The sequence below is a fragment of the Gallinula chloropus genome (genome assembly GCF_964237585.1).
Source record: "Gallinula chloropus genome assembly, chromosome: 2".
In the NCBI taxonomy this organism is placed as follows: domain Eukaryota; kingdom Metazoa; phylum Chordata; class Aves; order Gruiformes; family Rallidae; genus Gallinula; species Gallinula chloropus.
In genome coordinates, this window is record NC_140086.1 from 65487458 (window position 1) to 65506953 (window position 19496).

General features: G+C 39.1%; 1 protein-coding gene across 1 annotated transcript in view; it reads left to right on the forward strand.

Annotated features, from left to right (window-relative positions):
• INVS (inversin) overlaps window positions 1-19496 on the forward strand; it is an 87432-nt gene that overhangs the window by 50955 nt on the left and 16981 nt on the right. Inside the window, exons 7-11 of the mRNA XM_084260061.1 lie at window positions 2903-3074; window positions 8608-8763; window positions 10208-10437; window positions 12260-12366; window positions 15561-15773. Of these exons, the coding sequence (XP_084116187.1) occupies window positions 2903-3074; window positions 8608-8763; window positions 10208-10437; window positions 12260-12366; window positions 15561-15773 (878 nt within the window). The remainder of the gene's footprint in view (window positions 1-2902; window positions 3075-8607; window positions 8764-10207; window positions 10438-12259; window positions 12367-15560; window positions 15774-19496) is intronic.

Genomic DNA, 19496 nt, shown 5'->3' on the forward strand with positions numbered 1-19496 from the left:
TTTTCTTCAGTTGTATTATTCATAGCCTCCCCTACAAAAAGGGTTATTTAGTACTTAATGAATGGAGTTATGCAGTGCATATTGCAGCATTTTCTTAACAGGGATACTAATTTGGGTCTTTCTTGCCCATCTATGTTAATTTTCATAAAGCAAGTAAAATTTTAATGCCCTTGAGAACAGTTCAAGTTAACAAATCCAGAAGTACTGTTGAAAGAGGGAACAGACCGAGGTATATTAATACTGCAGTTCTCACCCTGTTTTGGGGTTTTGGTAGGGATTTTTTGGAGGTGGTCTTAGTAAGACCATACAGATTTATTCTTTTTTAAATTCAGACTTTCATGGGAGTGTATCTCTGTGTATAATTTATGGCTTTTTAGAGAATTTTTTATTGATGCTGATTACTGTCCATTACGTGATGTGTATGATTTGGGTCTGACTCACACGCCTAAAATATTTATGCTGTAAAAGCCTTTCTTTCTAGCTTGAGTCAGACTTATGGGAAAGATAGAATGTTTTTGTTTACAGTCTGGTGATTATCTCCATGTGCCTTTATCTTTTTCTTTTTTTTTCCCCTGCATCAATGCATTCTTAAAAAATGACTTTTTTTCATCTGGGCTTGATTCAGTTGTATGAATCTTCATTATGTTGCTGCCAATATTGTTTAGTTTTTTATGAGGAAATAGAGTAGGTGATGGAACCAGACGTTCTTTTGTAATTCTGTGTACTTACAATGGATATTCTGTTTCGTGTCTTAGATTAAGAATCAAACAGGACAGTCTCGTTTAACTGGTGATGTATTCAAGAGCCCCTGTTCATGCATGCAGAAATTATATCTAGAACTTTTTTTACTACTCTGGTTGTTTCTGAGCACCACTATTTGCTTTCTTTTTCTATCACATACACGTCCTCAAGAAATTCCCACCACTGCCTTCCACTTACATAGTCAAATAACCCTGTGGAGATACATCCACGTTTGTTTTGGCAGTAGCAGCTATATATTTATGGTTCAAGAGCCACATTGTTGTTCTTTTCAGACTGCCCAAGTTTGGATAGGTGTGGTATGTTTCTGAGTTAAATGTTAAAATGTTTCTTAGTTCCTAACAAGAAGAAACTCTGGTTTTTTTTGTGTTTATTAAAAATATTTTACCTTGATTTCAGAGAATGCCCGTGTGGATACCCATGTCTCATTTTTTAAATATATGTTTCATATTTTTCAGAGTTTCTTGATACCACAGAATGCAACAATCCAGGTTTATTTGCCTTTACTGTTTTCAGCTTTTTTATTTTTTATTTTGTTTTCTCCCATTTTTTAATAGAGATAAAATTAATAATTTTTTTCATTCCAAAATACATTAGAATTGAAGTGTTTGATACTTTTTATATTCTGATTTCTTAACTATGCTGTTCTAATTTAATTTTGTTTTCAACTTTTGATAACTTCATTTGGGAAAAATAGCTCTTTTATAGCAATATGGGATTTTCTTCTTTTTCCCATAAAAACTCCAGAAAAAAAAAAGTGGTTGAAAGAAAGGTTGCTTTGCTAAAAGTTAATGGAAAAATAAAATTACTTATTTATGTTTGTAGGATGTGTGCCTTAGCATTGAAAAGATCCAGCCTTCGAACTGCTTTTCACTTTGCAGGATTTCAAGCCGTGCAGGGTAGTGGTAGGGTGCTGAGTTGCTGGTCTAATGAGTAGCCATTTGTGTCTGAGGTGTAGTGGTGGTCAGTGTGAGTACACAAAGCTATAAACACATGCTGGTTTGTGTGGGTGGTTTAATGCTTCCATTCCTCATTATTTTTGGCTGGACCTTTTTACAATAGACTGGTATTTCAGGAATAGACCCAAACTCACAAAGCTGTTAGGATCTTAGACATAAGATGAATGAGACAACTCCTGTTTCTTTAGAGGGATGAAAGAATAGGCAGTAGTTACAAAAAAAAAACCAACCCCAAAACCCCCAAAAAAACCCCACCCACCAAAAAACCCACCAAACCCAGAAAGCAAATTAATCAGTAGAACTTAGGCTTTTCAACACCTTTGTGATTATGAGCATTTGATTCCTTATAGCCAAGGAATTCTCATTCTACCCAGAGCAGTGATAGATCTATGTTGGGGTCACATGGGAGAAAAGAAAATAATGTTAATACTAAAAGGTAAGATAACTCACTTGTTTCAGTTTTTATTGACTAGCCCAATAGTGGCTCAGAAGAGATGTTTAACCAGCTGTTAAATACAGAGCCTTTGTAAGGCATTAGATAGAAAAGGGAAAATCTCCTAATTCTTTTTGCCACAGAAGTGGTTTCCTCTCCCTTCCTTTCCTGGGTGGCCTATTTAGAATTTAGCATCAGGTTAAATGGAATTAGTAACTTGTTGATATTATTAAATATTAGGAAATACATCTGTGTTGCCCCAAAAGTCTTTTCTCTTTCTTTTTAATAGTCAAATTATTAGAGTTTAGCAAGCTAAAACACTTGCCTGTACAGTCTTTTTTAGAATTGGAGCAAAAAATAAGTCAGGAGAATATTTTGAAAGAATATTATTTTTAGCATCAAAGTATTACATTAATATTTTGATAAACCAATTATATTTTTTCCATTTCCACAGTGGCTGCAGTGTCTTTTACTTTCTGATGATGAACATACGGTGTTTGACACTAAAAAGAAAAAAGTGTGAAAGAAATGACAGTGTTAAACTCCTAGTTAAGGATGGGCTGTGAACACGGACAGGGAAGAGGCCATAGCAGAAAACACAGTGGTCCTGTTGAGCTGTTGCTCTGTATAAACATGCTCTGTGTAAGAGCTTGAAGCTTTGAATCGCTTCACAAACAGCTAAATGAGGCACAATAGTTCCGTTTTGTTACGGATTCTTTTTAATGTTAATTTCAATTGTGTGCCTTTTCAGGAAACAGTTGAAGTATTTTTGAAACATCCTTCTGTAAAAGATGACTCTGATCTCGAGGGAAGAACATCCTTCATGTGGGCAGCTGGCAAAGGCAGCGATGATGTCATTCGGACCATGCTGGCTTTGAAATTGGATATTGATATCAATATGACAGACAAATATGCTGGCACAGGTAAGATGCTTTACAACAAAGAGCTGATGGATGTTTCCAGTTAGTCTGATTTCCACCAAATGAAAACCATTGTCAGACTCCATATTAACCCTTTTCTGGATTTGTACCTTACTCCTGAAAATATTTCTGCATTAGTTTAATTATATATATGAATAACTCCTTTGCCTTATTGTGGGAAAGAAATCGATCTTTTCTGCCCCGACTGGACCAGTTCATTTGAAAAAGACATGTACTGCTCTGCTGCTATTTTATTTGAACATTTAATCCTGGGAATGGAAAAGCTTTATTGTATTTTGAAAAATAATAGTATAAAAAGTCCTTCCTGAAAATGCCTGTGATAAAAAAAAACAGGTGGGTAAAGAAATACTTTGAAACAATGTACAACAAATGCACCAGTGAAGTGGCTAAATTATCATAATGAATATGCAGAAGTACCATTGTTAAAGATACTGTAACAAAGATTAGAGATATTGAATTCCTGTTGTCCAAGCCAGAGGTTAAACATGATAACCCTCAAGTTTACCAACCCCTTAGCTGCCCGAAGCAAAAGGAAGGTATATAACAGTGTTTCAGAATTGAAGCACACAAGTCATGAAATTCCAAATTTCCTATAACAACTGTGAATTTATCCCCTTTAATGAAAAATTATAAGAAGTTGTGGTAAATATGTTGTACCTACATCATATTTCTAACAAAAATAGAATAACAGTTCTTACAGAGACAGGTGGTGAAGGGTATATATATTCAGCAGTGTTGGAAATACAGGCAAAAGTGTAGTGTGATGACACCTGAATTAAAAAGAGAGAGAAGAATTTGGCATAAATCGGAGGGGTTTGGTAGCAAGGGGTGCTGGAGTAAACTGTGTGGGAAGAGGTCATGAGCTACCCTGTGCCAGTCACAGCCAGGTCACAAATTTAGAAATGCAAAAATGTGTACTTATTGTCCTGGTTTCAACTGGGATAGAGTTAATTTTTACTCTAGCAGCTGGTGCAGTGCTGTGTTTGGGTTTCAGGATGAGAATCATGTTGATAACACACTGAGGTTTTAGTTGTTGCTGATCAGTTAAGGACTTTTCAGCTTTTCATACTGCCCCACCAGCAAGGAGGCTGGGGGTGCACAAGAAGCTGGGAGGGGGAACAGCCTGGACAGCTGACCCAAACTGGCCAAAAGGATATTCCATAACATATGGTGTCATGCTCAGTATATGACTGGGGGAGTTAGCTGGGAAGTGACAGGGCTCAGGAGTTAACTGAGTGTCAGTTCCAGGTGGTGAGTAGCTGTGCTGTGCATCACTTGTAGTTATTATTATTAATAATAATAACATTAATATTAATAATAGTGTTATCTTCCTTATCTGTCCTATTCAACTGTCTTTATCTCAGCCCATGAGTTTTACCTCTTTCTTTTTGATTCTCTCACTGATCCCTGGGAGTCAGGGCAGAGGGAGTGAGTGAATGGCTGGGTGGTTGTTTTAGCTGCCTGCTGGATTCAACCATGACAGCTATGTGTTATAACTCATAAAATGTTAGCCATGCTGATAGACTCCATATCTGTGAATAATATATTAGAGGGTATTTTTCCTGAAAAGAAAACTTATTTTTAAACAACCAAGAATGTATATAACAATTTTTTTAAAAAATATAAATTTAAAAATATTAATTTTAAAGCATACTTAAACATTACCTTTGACTAGCAAACCTGCTTAAGCTGCATGCCCTATTTAGGGAACTTGCAGTGTAGATCTATCCCAATTAAGAAAGAAAGATAGGAGTTTAACAGCTTGTCTCTTTTCAGATCACACTTAGAATTACATAGGTAAATAAATGTGATGTCAGGGCTGCATGGTTCAGGATGTGAAAGGCAGCATCTATGAATACTGCTTTCATAACAAACAAAAAAATTACTTCCTTTGGTTCTATGTTGGAGGGCGTCTTTACACTAAGTTACCATAAAATTCTAGTTTAATATCTCAATTCTTGCTTTCCTTACAAATTAACATGTCCCCCCAAAAAAATCAGGCTTTCCAAGTTATGATAGTTTGTAATTTTTGAGTTTAGGAAATAATGCAAGAAAAAAACCCTCAGGTTTTATGTTCGATGACTTTCCAAACCACATACTCTACCCCTTTAGTCTTGTTTCATCTTTTATCTCTCACTTACAGTTGGTCCTTCCCCTCAGTTCCTTTTTAAAGAAACAGTATTTGCTTCAGACCTCGAGGTGTAGTAACGTTGTGCTCACTGTGCAAACCCCCTTACAAAGGGTTTGCTTCTTTGCAGACAGTGACCACATACCGTGCTTGTGAAATTACTCAGGTGTGGATATCACGCCTGAAGAATTCAGGTGGTTGGGTTTCTTGTCTTTCGGCCTTAAACCTTTCATAGCAGTGATGTGTAATCACCTTTTAGTCTTGGTTTTGTTGTAGGGATTTTAATCCAAGGGAATGAATGGATTTTCCACTAACTTGAAGTGGGGACGTGACGCCGTTTGTCGCTTGCTGTGGAGCAATCCTAATGTTACCATTGGACAAGGATGCGCGGTAGCATGGGCTGTATTACAGGGACCTGTAAGCTAAAAGGAAGCCCACCACTAAATCACTCTCTCCTTTCAGACCTGGGGTTTTTTTTCTTAATTATTCCCAAGTTTTTGTGGGGGGTGGGGGGAGAAGTAGCGTTGTATTCTGACTGGAAACGATGCAGCAAGAGACAATTGCCCCCGTGCCTCTGTGCCTGGTGTACAGTTGCTGAGGAAAGTTCAAGGTTGTGTTTTTCTGACTTTTGTGTGGCAACTCAGTTACAATGTTGCGTTACCACAGCCTTTTGCATTTGCTTAAAAAGAGCAGGCTCCCCATTCAGCTTTGCTAGAACATCCAGACTCTCCGCGTATTGTGTAGGAGAATGACACCAAGGGAAAGGAATTTCCCTGCTCTCAGAGATCAGCGCCGCAGGAGCATTACAGGGGCAGCTTTATAGCTCTGCCGTCACTGCCCACAATGGAGAGGGCTCTGTCTGTCGGCGGAACAAAGGGCCTATTGTGACCAGCTGGCTGAAGAATCTCTTCAGTCACCGTGACTCCATCACAGAAAATTTGGCTTACAAGAAAATATTGAGCACAAAGTGCGAAACAAGATGCCTGCGTCAGAATGAGTGATGGGGGGGAAGGACCAGCCAAGCTGACACAGCAGCTCTTTTTCTATTGTATTGTTATACACACCCCGTGTGTCATCCGATGAAGTGGTTTTACTGCCTTTGGCTTCGTAAGAGATGCAGTACAAAAACCAGAACCTAGAGTTTACTGTGAGGTCAGACCATGGAAACCAGGCCCATCCAAATGTACGAAACAGTAGGGATCTCAGTCTTGTCAAATTTCTACTGATAGCCACCCACTTGCCTGGCTACTGCGGATCTTGCTGCTTACAGATCCTTTTCCCAGGCACGATGAGTGTCCCTGTGCTTGTTAGCTGCAATAGTTAAACATCAGTGTCATCTTACAGGCGTGATTTCAGTTACTACAGCAGCACTTTTCACAGCATCACTGGCTGTGACCCCAGTTCTTGTAGGAAGTGCCTCATTTGTCTGTATCACAGCTCCAGTTACCATCACTAATTTTAAGACTCTGTGTGAAGGCGACTCACTTCAGCTGGATTTGATTCATGGAGGGTAGGAATGACCTGTGTGTTTCAGTAGTACCTGTGCAACAGGTTGTGCTGGGTGACTGTTTCAGGAGCTGTGGAAGCTAGTACCAGTGGCAATCAGTAGCAGGCAGGTAGAAAAAGCCTGGCTGTTTCATTATGCTGGCTGTAGTTCAAGACACAATTCCTCCTAATGCTGGCCTTCGTGGTGTGCTTTTCTGTATAATGCCTCTGCTGGATCCTGACCCTGCCAGTTTTAGCATTAAACAAGTAGAGACATGTACGTACTGTGTACAGCCTCACGTTTTGCTTGTTTGAGCAGATTGAATCCTTACCTATTTATCCAAGGATAAATATTTTTTAAAATTTCACAGGGAAATATGAATTCACTGTACGAACTGTGCATTTATATAATCATAGAATCATAGGCTGTGTAAGGTTGGAAGGGACCTTTAGAGGACATCTAGTCCAACCCCCCTGCAGTAAGCAGAGACATCTTGAATACCTTCAGGGAGGTAACCTCTACCTGCCACTCTGGGCAACCTGTTCCAGTCATCTACTACCCTCATATTGAAGAATTTTTTCCTAATATCCAACCTAAATCTCCCCTTTTCTGGTTTAAACCCATTACCCCTCGTCCTATTGCTGCATGCCCTCATGAACAGTTCTTCCCCAGCTTTCCTATAGGCACTTTTCAGGTACTCGAAGGCCACTATAAGGTCCCTCAGAGCCTTCTCTTCTCCAGGCTGAACAAGTGCAACTCTTTCAGCCTATCTTCACATGAGAGGTGCTCCAGCCCTTTGATAATTTTTTGGCCCTTCTCTGGACCTGCTCCAACAGGGTATGAATTGCACTGTTTTGTATTTTCCTTCTAAATTATTAGGATATTGTGAAAGAGTTCAGATGTGAGGCGATATGCCTCCGAGAATGTAGATTATCTGATTTGATAGCTGATGATAGGAAATAATAAGTGAAATTTCCCATATATACGTCCTCTGTTGGTTTGAAATCTCATTGCTGTGTGTAGTTTGCCTTTCCTTCAAAAAAACCACTGAACTGGTTGGACTGACATTTCAGTGAAAGAGTCTGCAGGATGCTGGGTGAGCCCATAGCAACATCTTCACCTCTACTATTCGTTGGTTTGGACTCAGCCAAATCTGCATACATTCAAAGATCAGAAGGCAAAGAAAGTTACTGAAGAATAGGAGCCTGGAGAATCAACTTTGCATAGTCTTTATGCAACTGAGCTTCATAAATTGTAGGGATGAGACAAAATGCAGTGCCTGCTCTGTCTGTCCTGTTTTTCCTCTTTTCTGAAGAAAACAGGGAGCTGCAGGTAACAGGTGTGAGAGGTGATGGCCTTGCTACATACTTTTGTGTAAAATCTTCTCCAAATAATTCTGAAAAAGAAACCAGCTGAGTGGTTATCTGGAGTTAGTTTTAATTGAGACAGCTTTGTGTATTTGAAAGAAAAAAAAGGTATTTTCAGAAGAATGTTGAAGAAGCAATGTAAGCTTCCTTTCACTGGCAAAGGGCACTTTCATCTCCATTGGAGTGATGTAAGAAATGCTACAAAACAGAGGCAGCAGTAGATCACGTTCTGTTCTCTTAATCAGAAGATGATCCATGGATCTTAAGTATAAGACAGTCTTGGTAATGTTATGATTAAAATTCCTATTTTTACAAGTCAGAAACATGTTTCAGGGCAAACAGTTTTACTGCCTAATTGCATGTATGGCAACCAAATGCAGTTAGCTATCACTTGTTAGGATTCTTCAGTTTCTTGTAGTTCAAAAGCACCTTTTCCACCAAAAACGTTGAAATTAGTTTTTGTTTTGACTGTTCTGTGAACCTCCAAAGCTCATGGTATTTTGATTTCTTTTTCCTGATGCTTTTTCCTTTCAGCATTACATGCTGCTGCTCTTTCTGGCCACGTCAGCACAGTGAAACTGCTGTTGGAGCACAAGGCGCAGGTAGATGCTTTGGATGTCATGAAACACACCCCGCTTTTCCGAGCCTGTGAGATGGGACACAAAGAAGTGATACAAACACTCATTAAAGGTCAGCTGTTATCAATTTACAAACCTGTTTGGAGTTTTGGTGCTGCTTTCTGTGGGGTTAGGAAATAAACAGCACAGCTGAGCAAGGCACGGCGTAGAAAATGCCTTCCCTAAAGCAGGTTCTGTCTGGAAGAACCTTTTGTGGCACAGTGCTGGTCAATGTCAAAGGTTGTCAGAGGGGTGTGCAGAGTGCCTGGAAGAGTTACATGTAAAACTTTCAAAATTAAGGTAGCTCTTTTCACAGGTCTTTTCTGCTCAAGCCTGTTCAAGTACATTCTAATCTGCCAAACAACCTCTCCCCCCAGCAAGTCACTGTTGCTTTTTTCCTTAGGTTTTGGGTTTTTTTCCCCTCCAGTAAATAAGATCAAACAAAGCTTTCTTCTCTTTTGTCAGAAAGCATTTTAGGTTTCTTTGAAGACTTTTTGACTATTTAAATGAATCTTTATTTTTTTAAATGAAGGAACCTACTAAATCACTAATATTTTCCTCTGATTTTTATAAGCAGTATTATATTTGTAGACATAAGTTTTAACAATGTACATGGTTTCAGGTAATTGTAAAAACTCTGTTGAAGGAGCAGTGGTATTTTAGATGCAAAAATCTGTCATTTTAGCCTCACAGAAACATTCCGAGTAGCTGGAAGTATCCCGTTTATGGACAGAGGCAGTATCCAGGCTGTCCTGCATATCCACAAGTTGAAAGTGTTCTGTCAGCCAAACTTTCTGTGATCTGCTTGGTGCATGTTAACCTCCTGTTAAGCTCTTCCTCCCTCCCCCTGTGGCATTTAGCCTTTGTAGATGCAAGAAACTCAGTTATCAGAACCTGAGCTATGTTTAATTAAATATTTTATGGTACAGACAGTCGTTGCTGGTTGGTTCAAGTTTTTGTATTTGTGGAGTTTTATTTTGTGCAGAGTTTTTATGTCTTAAAAGAACACAGAGGAATGAATTATCTACATAAAAGAGTCTTTGTGTGCTTGAATTAAAAAAAAAAAATCAAGCTTTTTTTCCAAAAGTCATTCTTGCTCTGTGAATACCTTATCTTCTCTGCTTTAGAGATTTAACAAGCAATTTCATCTGAAGTCTAATTTTCAAAACTGATTGTGTTGTTAAGATATAAAATTTTCAGTGAAAATTAATAGGCCTGTAACAAGTATAGGCTAGGTTTTTAAGAGCATTTGACAAATCTGGAGATTCTAAAGCATCTGAGAAGATACTCAGAAGCTTGTAAAAAAGTTACATGCCTGACCCTCACTGAAACTCTTCAATTCCCAATTAATTTTGCTTTAGGTTTTAGGATTTGAGTAACAAAGTTGCTTTCAGATATATTTCTCTGAATTGTCAGTTTGCCAAATAAATTCTAGTTGAACATAAACATATTCTTTTCTCTCCTTTACATTCAGAAGTATTTTCTTTTTATGTTCAAAAATGTATTCCGTGTTACAGGAGGAGCAAGAGTAGATTTGGTTGACCAAGATGGCCATTCACCTCTTCACTGGGCAGCCCTGGGAGGAAATGCTGATGTGTGCCAAATCTTGATAGAAAATAAAATCAACCCCAATGTGCAGGATTATGCAGGTAGAACACCTCTGCAGTGTGCTGCTTATGGAGGCTACATTAACTGCATGGTAGTCCTACTGGAAAACAATGCAGATCCAAATATCCAGGATAAAGAGGTACGTTGTTCTTCACTGGGCTGTTCCATTAACTTCACAATAGCCATATATCAAAACCTTTTCCTTTTCTTTAAGGTCCTTCTCTTTTCTAGCACATAAAAGCATCTTTGCTGCTGTTTATCACAAAAGGAAAGGAATCCTGACATAGTTTTCCCTATGGTTTCACTTCTGAAGTGTTTACTCACAAAACCACAGACTGGATTGGGCTGGAAGGAACCTCAGAGACCGTCTAGTTCCAACCCTCTGCCATGGGCAGGGACGCCCTCCCCTAGACCAGGTTGCCCAAAGCCCCATCCAACCTGGCCTTGAACACTGCCAGGGAGGGGGCAGCCACAGCTTCTCTGGGCAACCTGTGCCAGGGCCTCATGACCCTCACAGGGAAGAATTTCTTCCTCATACCTAATATAAATGTCCCTTCCTGTAGTTTAAGGCCATTGCCCCTTGTCCTTTCACTACACTCCCTGATAAAGAGTACCTCTCCAATCTTCTCCATTAATCATCTGATTTCTCCATTGTTCCTTATTAACAGCTGACAGGGGAATGTGATTTTGTAGTCTGTAATGTGTTTCTTCAGCACAGAGAGACCCCAAGTAAGATACTGCAAGTGAGATTGCACAAGAACTGCTTCAGTTACTAATCCACCTAAGTATCCACATATATATCACTCTAGGTAAAAAAAGACCCACTGGTCAGTTTATGGGTATTTATGCCATTATTTAAAGTGCAAGAGAAATTAGGAGCCAGAAAATTGCACAACATAGAACAGATTTCTTTGTTATATGACATAATTTCTCAGAATTCAGCAGAACTTCATCAATCAAAAGGATTTTACCCCATTTCCTAAACCTTTCTGTAGCTGTGCATTGCAGGTCATGGATAATTCCAGGTAATGGAAAAGTGTTTTTTATTATGAGTTCTGCAGAGTGTGCTGGGGAGATCTTCCAGCCTGGTACCAGCTCTGTATGGCATCAGCTTGAGTACAGCTGAACACATCAGCTCCATCTATTTCACACTGAGACTCTGCAGAACGCTCCTCAGCTCTTGGGATTCAGGGGATGGCTTGCTAGCACTGAACACAGAGTATCTTCAGGTTTCTATGTGGCACTCAGCCTTCTAGCTATTCCCTACATTTGGAGTTCAGAAAAGCAAGACACAAACAGGAGGCACAGCCTGGAAATTAAGGGAAATATCTATGATTTGTTGATATTAACAGAGCCTGAGGTATTTGTATTGTGGTTCTGTGATCCCAGTCCCAAGAGTGGTCATGTATGAGCTGGTTGTATGGAGTGCAGCTTGAGAGTTGGACTTCAGATGCATGTGAGAAAAACTAGACTTCCAAAATCAACCTTGGTTTGAAAGCACAGCTGGAGTCTGTCTTTCTTTGCCTGGGCTGATAAGCTTGCCTCAGACTTCTTCTGATGCTGAATTCTGTAGTAATTCTTTCACATTCTTGTCACAGTGTTCTGGAGCAACCTAGAAAACAGTCTGAACTGCAAAGGTTTATGAGAGCTGACTCAGTCCTGGGTGGCATAACTGCAAAGAAAGCAAGTCTAGTGCCAGCCTTCTAATGCAGTTTTCAGCTGCTTTATGTGAAAAAGCATTTCTGTTGTAATCTTGTTTAATTTTTTTTTTTTTTTAGAAAGAGCTATTTCATTTTTGAGTGCAGTATTCTTTCTTTTTAACAAGGAAGCTTATTTAGAAGAACTAGTTTGTCCTTCATGTCCAGAAAAAGCATTGTGTTATAGTATGAGTGACAACTTTTTTGGTTGCATGATAGAGTTTGGGGATAATGTTTGTTTTGGTTGTGTTCTATTGTTCACAGGGAAGAACAGCTTTGCACTGGCTCTGTAACAACGGCTACCTTGATGCTATAAAGTTGCTGCTTGGGTTTGATGCTTTCCCAAATCATATGGAGAACAGTGAGGAGAGGTATTGCCACATTGTTTTGTACTTCAGCAGAACTGCTACCTACTGCTCTAAATGTTGTGTTTGGATATTGCCAGGGAATCATGGTCTGGTATCTAAAAGGAGTGCTGTAATCTTGGCCTTCAGTGTAAGCAGCTTTCCTAATGTGAAAAACCTCTTCTTTAAGTAAGGTGTTGCAACTTGCAACAGTTTATACTTCTGAACCATGAACTTCCAGAGATGACAGCAGTTTACTCCTTCTAATTGTGTTTGAAATGCTGAAGATCTTTTTCATTTACCTGAACTTGACAGTAGATATGGACAGAGGATAAAAAGGCATTTCTGCTGCCATTGGAGTAGACTGGGATTTTCCTCTTCGATTTGGTAGGAATACAGTGAGAAGAAGGAAAAGGGGAGAAATGTAATGTTATGTTTTAAAATAGTGTTGCAAATTACCTGGTGGTTAACTGTATTCTAAAGGCCTAGTTAAAAAAAAAAAAACATCCTATAATCATAAAGAGACAGTACATTTGCATCTCTCTTCTTTGTCTTTTATTGACATATAAATAATGGTATTTTACAAGTGATTTGGGTTGTGGGGTTTGAATTAATCACCTGACTGTGAAGATAATTACCATTAGCAGAAAGTTATAATGCCTTTTTTTAGACTAGGTGACCTCCTGGTAATTATAAATAAAATTATGATCAGCATGCCATATGAATTTGAATATTTCAACATTTTAAATAACTTAAAGACTTTGAAACCCCGTATTTTAGTGCTAAATTTGAGACTTCCATACTGTCCCAGTTTTTATTGCTTGTTTCCCCATCGTTTCTCTTTGGTTCTCTGCTCTAAACCACTCCTTTTCTTTTCTTATTTTTTATTGAGAAACACAAATGAAAGTATAAGCAGTTCCTAATTAAGTACTGCCAATGCTCTCTAGTAATTTTTGATAGAAAATTAAATAAACAGTTGTAATTAAATTACTCTTAATAAGTAAGATTAAAAGCCACTATTTTGCCAGAAAGGAGGCAGCTATTTTCCTTACCTTGTAGAAATGTAGTAGTGCTGCTCAAATGTCAGGAAAAGACCTTAGCTGTGGTTTTGCTCTAGCCATTTGTATATCTATTTTAGTTTCCCTTTTGGCATTAGTATATGTTATTATGTATAAACCTAGATTATTCAAAGTATAACTTAGAGTATTCCAAATGTCAGCCCTTAAGCACTAGTCCATGTGCAGAACAAAACAGATCCCAAATATTTCTAGATGAACCAGTCTCTAAATATAATTCTCAAAAAATAGGTCTTGCATATAAAAATTGAACAGTTGCCTCTTGATAAACATCTACAAAACCTTATTTTATTGTTAAGAGACCAGAAGTTTGGAAACTAAAAATCAAGTTGAGTGTAAAAATAACCTCATGGATGCGGTTCATCCATAATTAGATGAAATAGTTTTTTAACCAGTAACAAATTCACTAAATAGTATTGTTTTTCCCCCAATATACCTAGAGAAAGAAGCTTCCCTCTTCCCTTTATTAGAGTGCAGTATGAGATCCCAGTTCAAAACTCATAGCTGGGTTTGTGAAAGATGGAGCTGAGATCACATCTGGGATTTTAAGCTGCTGGTTGCTTGCAGATGTGTGATGAAGTGCTGGTCTGGAGGGTGGTAGGTTTGTTCTTTGCAAATCTATTTCCTAATCCAACTTGATGTCCTGAGTACATGATAATCCAACGTGATGCCAGGCTAGCTGGTGTCTGACCAACTTCATGCTAAGTACACACAGCCACTGATAGCTGATGTCTTTGCATGTTTTCCTGTGAAGCCAGCTTGACTTTAAAGCTCTCTGCTTTAGAGATAACCAGTGAATGTATAACAGGCTTTGAACTGACACAGCAGAGCAATGGCTGGTTATCATGAGGGTATATGAGCAGACTTGAATGGGTACAGTCATACAAATCCCTGTTCAGATTTTATTTGAATTATTTTTTTTACTTTCAAAGGTAGCTCTAATGGAATTAGAGAGTTCACATTTAAAAATATGGATCTTCATGACTGGGATCTCATAGTATAATGCGTTGCCTTGGTACATACATGCTGGTAGTATAAAGTTTACTGTAGTATCTTTTGTACCCACTAAAAGTACTCCAAACTAACTATACTTTAACAATGTGTTTTTCTTAAATGAGGTCCCCTCTCCAGTTCCCATTCTTGCATTATCAAAAATCTGTATCTCTTTAAATGCCATCAGCAGCACACCTTGACATACAGATTTTCATGTTATGTCATTGTCTTTATTCCTGCAGACACTTCAGTTCAGACACTGTTAATCCTTCCATCAAATCCTTGCTGTGTGGCAAGTCCAATTGTGCTTTCTGTCTGTCTTTCTTTGCTTACCAGCATTGCGTCCGAGCAAGTTACTATCAAGAAGAGCCCTAATTTTCACCATCGCGTGCATTGACACTTGCTATTTGATAGTCTTGGGCTGTATGGCCTTGATTATGGTTTGTGACTGATAATTTTCAGTCACCAAAGGTCTTTGTCTAATGTTTCAGTGTTGGTAAGGGAGGTACATAAATTTTGCTCCTGTGTTGACATTGGAAACTTGAGAATAATTTTTAAAAGGGCTCAGGCATCTTTGGCAGCATTAAAAAGTAACAGCGTTTAATACTTTTAAGTGCCCATGCCCATATGAAAACAGACTTAAGTCTCCCCAGATCCTTTGAAAGAATATTATCCCTCAATGCAGGTGTAATTCTGCTCCTTGGTCGGTCATACCGTCCTCAGTCATTGTTATAAAAGCAAAGCCAGATTTGAAAGTGAATCTCTAGAGCTTAAATTCATACGGAAATAGCACAAAATTGTTTTAACTTGCTTTTTGTTTAGATTATATTTCCATATGAGACCTTCAGTAACACCTTTTGCTTGCCTGAACCAGTTAATTCTATGGATAGGGCTTTGGAGGCTTCATATAGACTGCCTCTTCCCTTATAGTAGGAGACCGAAATAAGCCTTAAATGTCATTGTGGTGTGTAGAATGAGTAACATGGGAAAGGAATACTAAAGAATTAGTAAAACAGCCTATGGAAAAGAGTGTTTCATCTGTCTTCATACTTGGAAGTTGCCTTATTATGAAATGAGGATGAAGTAAATGCAGATTATTTTTAGAATTCTAGTTAAATGATAACTGTGTGTTTGTTTTGGTTATTTTTTCAGGTACACTCCACTTGATTATGCCTTGCTTGGTGAACACCATGAAGTGATTCAGTTCATGTTAGAACGTGGGGCACTATCTATAGCTGCCATACAGGACATCGCTGCTTTCAAAATTCAGGCTGTCTACAAAGGGTACAAAGTTAGAAAGGCTTTTCAAGAGAGGAAAAATCTTTTAATGAAACATGAACAGCTGAGAAAAGATGCTGCTGCCAAGTAAGTCTGAGACTTGAAATCTACTCCAGCAAATAGATATTTGTCCTAAGTTTGTATTTATCAGTGTGAGGTTTTATCTGTTATTCATCATAATTTATTGTTCCTCTTAGTAAAATTCAGGAAACTGTAGGATTATTTGCCATGCATCCACAGATGGAAATTATTTCCCAGGTAATCCCAAACTAAAAACCAAGCTTTATATAATATACAAAATACCAAAAGCTGAGAAACTAGCATGTTAGCATCTGTGAATCCTTACCTGATATTCTGTGTTATGATTAAAAAGGATTTTATAGTTGTTTGCCTTTGTGAGGTTCTGATGGACTTTCTGAAACTTACTAAGCAGCTGTTGGTTTGCCTGAAAACAACAGGAACAAAGTCTGGGAACCAAACACCATTAAACCAGAATTAAAATACAACTGGAGTGTACAAGCCAATCAAGTTGTCACGTAGCAAATTTTATTTAATTGCCATTTTATGATCTGTAATAAACTGGAGGGGACATTATGTTGTCATCATTCTGCACACCCATCTGTGCATTCCGCAGCCCCAATTGGCCAAGGTGCTGCTACATGCAAAAAACCCCTAATATCCCCACTCACGTTTAAAAACCTGCTCTCCAGATAAAAGTAGACATGTGGGAATCCAGAATGATGGTGAACTCCTGGACTGAAACACAGTCCCCCAACTATTCCACTGTATGTATTTAAAACTTGCTTTGTAATGTTATTTTAGAGGTTCTCACTAATATAAATCATCGCTAAGCCTGCATGTTTTTGATTAGTCTGTGCTTTCCTCCCCCACCCTCTTGAGCCTTCTCTTGCTTAGGCTGAACAATCCCATCTCTCTCATCCTCTTCTCATATGAAAGATACTCCAACCCCTCAAGCTTCTCCATGGCCTTTCACTGGACTTGTAACAGTAACTCCATGCCATTTTTATCCTGGAATGAGTGATCAAACTTTTGTGTATCTGGAACATACCAAAGTAAGAAGTAATGGCTGGTCTGCCTTTGCTAAGAACAAATTCTATCACACCAACTCAATTTTCTTTTGTGGCAGAATAACAAGTTTTGTGGCTGTGGAGAAACAGTAGCAGTTGTTCAGACTTGCTGGAAATTTTCATACTTGCTCATGTCCCTTTCTCATTAGCAAAGCAAGGCAATGTAGCTTGAACTAAACTGCTACTCTTTGGGTGAAAACTGCATGGAAGAACAATGCAAAGAGCACTTCTTAGTGGTTCAGCTTTAAACTGGACATGTATATTGATGGAAATTCTGCATAAACCCATCCTGAATCCAATACTTCGCAGTATTTTCATTTAAGAAGTAAAATGTGCAATTTCAGAATGGCACCGAGGTGCATGAGGCTTGTAAGCACATTGAGGACTAAAGAAGAAATCAGGCTGGTGTTTGACATGTGAGAAATGGTTGAGGAAAAAAAATAGGTATGTAAGGGCAAATGGATAGCTCTATGCATTTGACAAGACCTATCAACATAGGAGTGGAAATTAACTGTCTTTTTAGTGTTTTCTTGTTAAAAAGTATCTGTTAAAAGGTTGTAGTAGATCATAGGCTGAACATGTGATTCAACAGTATCCTGCTTTCAAAACCAAATATCATTCTAGATTGTCTAGCAGGAGGAGGCTATTTATAGAACACACACAATGTTAGCTCCTCTTGGTCCAGATAAAGCTTCAGCAGCAGTAGGATCACAACCTGAGGTCTCCTTTCAGTTATGATTTTTAAAGTAATGTTTGTTTGCAAGGATAACTATAAAAATTCCCTCCAGGCACATGGACATGTTCTAAATGTGGACATGTTCTAGGGACTTTTTAGAATCACAGAATCACAGAATCTTAGGGGTTGGAAGGGACCTCCAGAGATCACCCGGTCCAACCCCCCTGCCAAAGCAGCTCCCTAGCTCATGTTGCACAGGGAGGCGTCCGGATGAGTCTTCAATATCTCCAGAGAAGGAGACTCCACAACCCCCCTGGGCAGCCTGTGCCAGGGCTCTGTCGCCCTCACTGGGAAAAAGTTCTTCCGCATGTTGGTGCGGAACTTCCTGTGCTCCAACTTGCAGCCATTGCCCCTTGTCCTGTCTCCACAGACCACTGAAAAGGGGCTGGCCAATTCCCCCTGTGTCCCATACTTAAGATATTTATAAACATTAATTAGGTCCCCTCTTAGTCTTCTCTAGACTGAACAGTCCCAGCTCACTCAGCCTTTCCTCATAGGGGAGATGCTCCAGGCCCTTAATCGTCTTCGTATCCCTTCTCTGGACTTTCTCAAGGAGGTCCCTGTCTTTTTTATACCAGGCAGCCCAGAACTGGACACTGGACATGGACATGGACTACAAGGGTGTGTAGTGATAGGACAAGGGAGAATGGTTTTACATTGGAAGGGGTTAGATTTAGATATTAGGAAAAAATTCTTCACTATGAAGGAGGTGAGGCACCAGCACAGGTTGCCCAGGGAAGCTGTGGCTGCCCCCTCCCTAGAGATGTTCAAGGCCAGGTTGGATGGTGCCTTGAGCAGCCTGGTCTAGTGAGAGCTGTCCTTGCCCATGGCAGGGGGGTTGGAACTCGATCTTCTTTAAGGTCCCTTCCAACCCTAAACCATTCCATGATGATTCTAAATTTGAAGTGTCCTCCACAGTGTAGATACAAAAGGCAAAGTGTTCTTAACAGAAAAGGTTGGTTTCATTTTAGCAGGATCAAAAATTCAAAGCATCTCTGTGTCTTCACAAATGTTTGAGGTTGAAACCGTTCCTTTCCATCATCTAAAAGCTCAGTTTCCATTTTCTCACTTTTGTAATGAAATACAAATTTATGACCATCCAGGACAAAATTCTGCTGCAATTAAAGTGGAAGATTCTGGCGTGTCAGCTCTGTTGTCACAGGGTAGTTTTCTAAATTCAGAGCCAATATTTTAATCCTCCTGAGTTGCCAGAACCTTGTGAGAGCGAATTAGAGCCCTTCAGCTGGGAACATGTCTGCTTGCTGTACTTGTTTATGAAAACTAGTCTTTCAACTTAGACAGCAGTGAAACTTGGACCTTTTAATTTTGAAGATACCCTTCATTGTAAAGCAAGCTCCATTTCTAACTGAACGAGCAATCCACACAGGGAGGTTCATAAGTATTCGTCAGGACTCTGCTAATCAATTAAGCTCTGCTGTGACAATTAGCATGATGATCTATGAAAAGGGAGCTTTTAAATCCCTTCTGTTTATTATTTCATCAGCTTTAGCACACAAATGAGACCTTTTTTAAAAAAATGCCTCTTTTTACTACTTCTCAACTTCCAGCCCGGTGTCACTTGCATAACTTTACAACCAGGATATGGGTGAAGTTAATGTTTTGAGTTCATCTGCTTCACCCAGAGAGTGCAGGATGCTCGGGTTTGAGTGTGTACCACACAGCCACACAGCCTCTCCCACACTGTCTTTTCTACGCCCCTTGAATGGAGGATGCTGGTAACAGACTGCTTGATTGTTGTGAAGAAAAGAAAATTACTCTTCTGTGAATAGTAACACCTGATTTATCAGCTCACAGGGCAGAGCAATGGCAGTGAGATCCATACTGTACACGAGACAGACACCCCTGCACAGTCTGTAGAATGCCAATATTATTTGAAACTAGCCACTTTTTTTTCTGTGCCAGAGGGAATACTGAACCTCGGGGCTGCCAGGAGTGTATTTTTTTAGATCAATTAGCAGCTTTTCA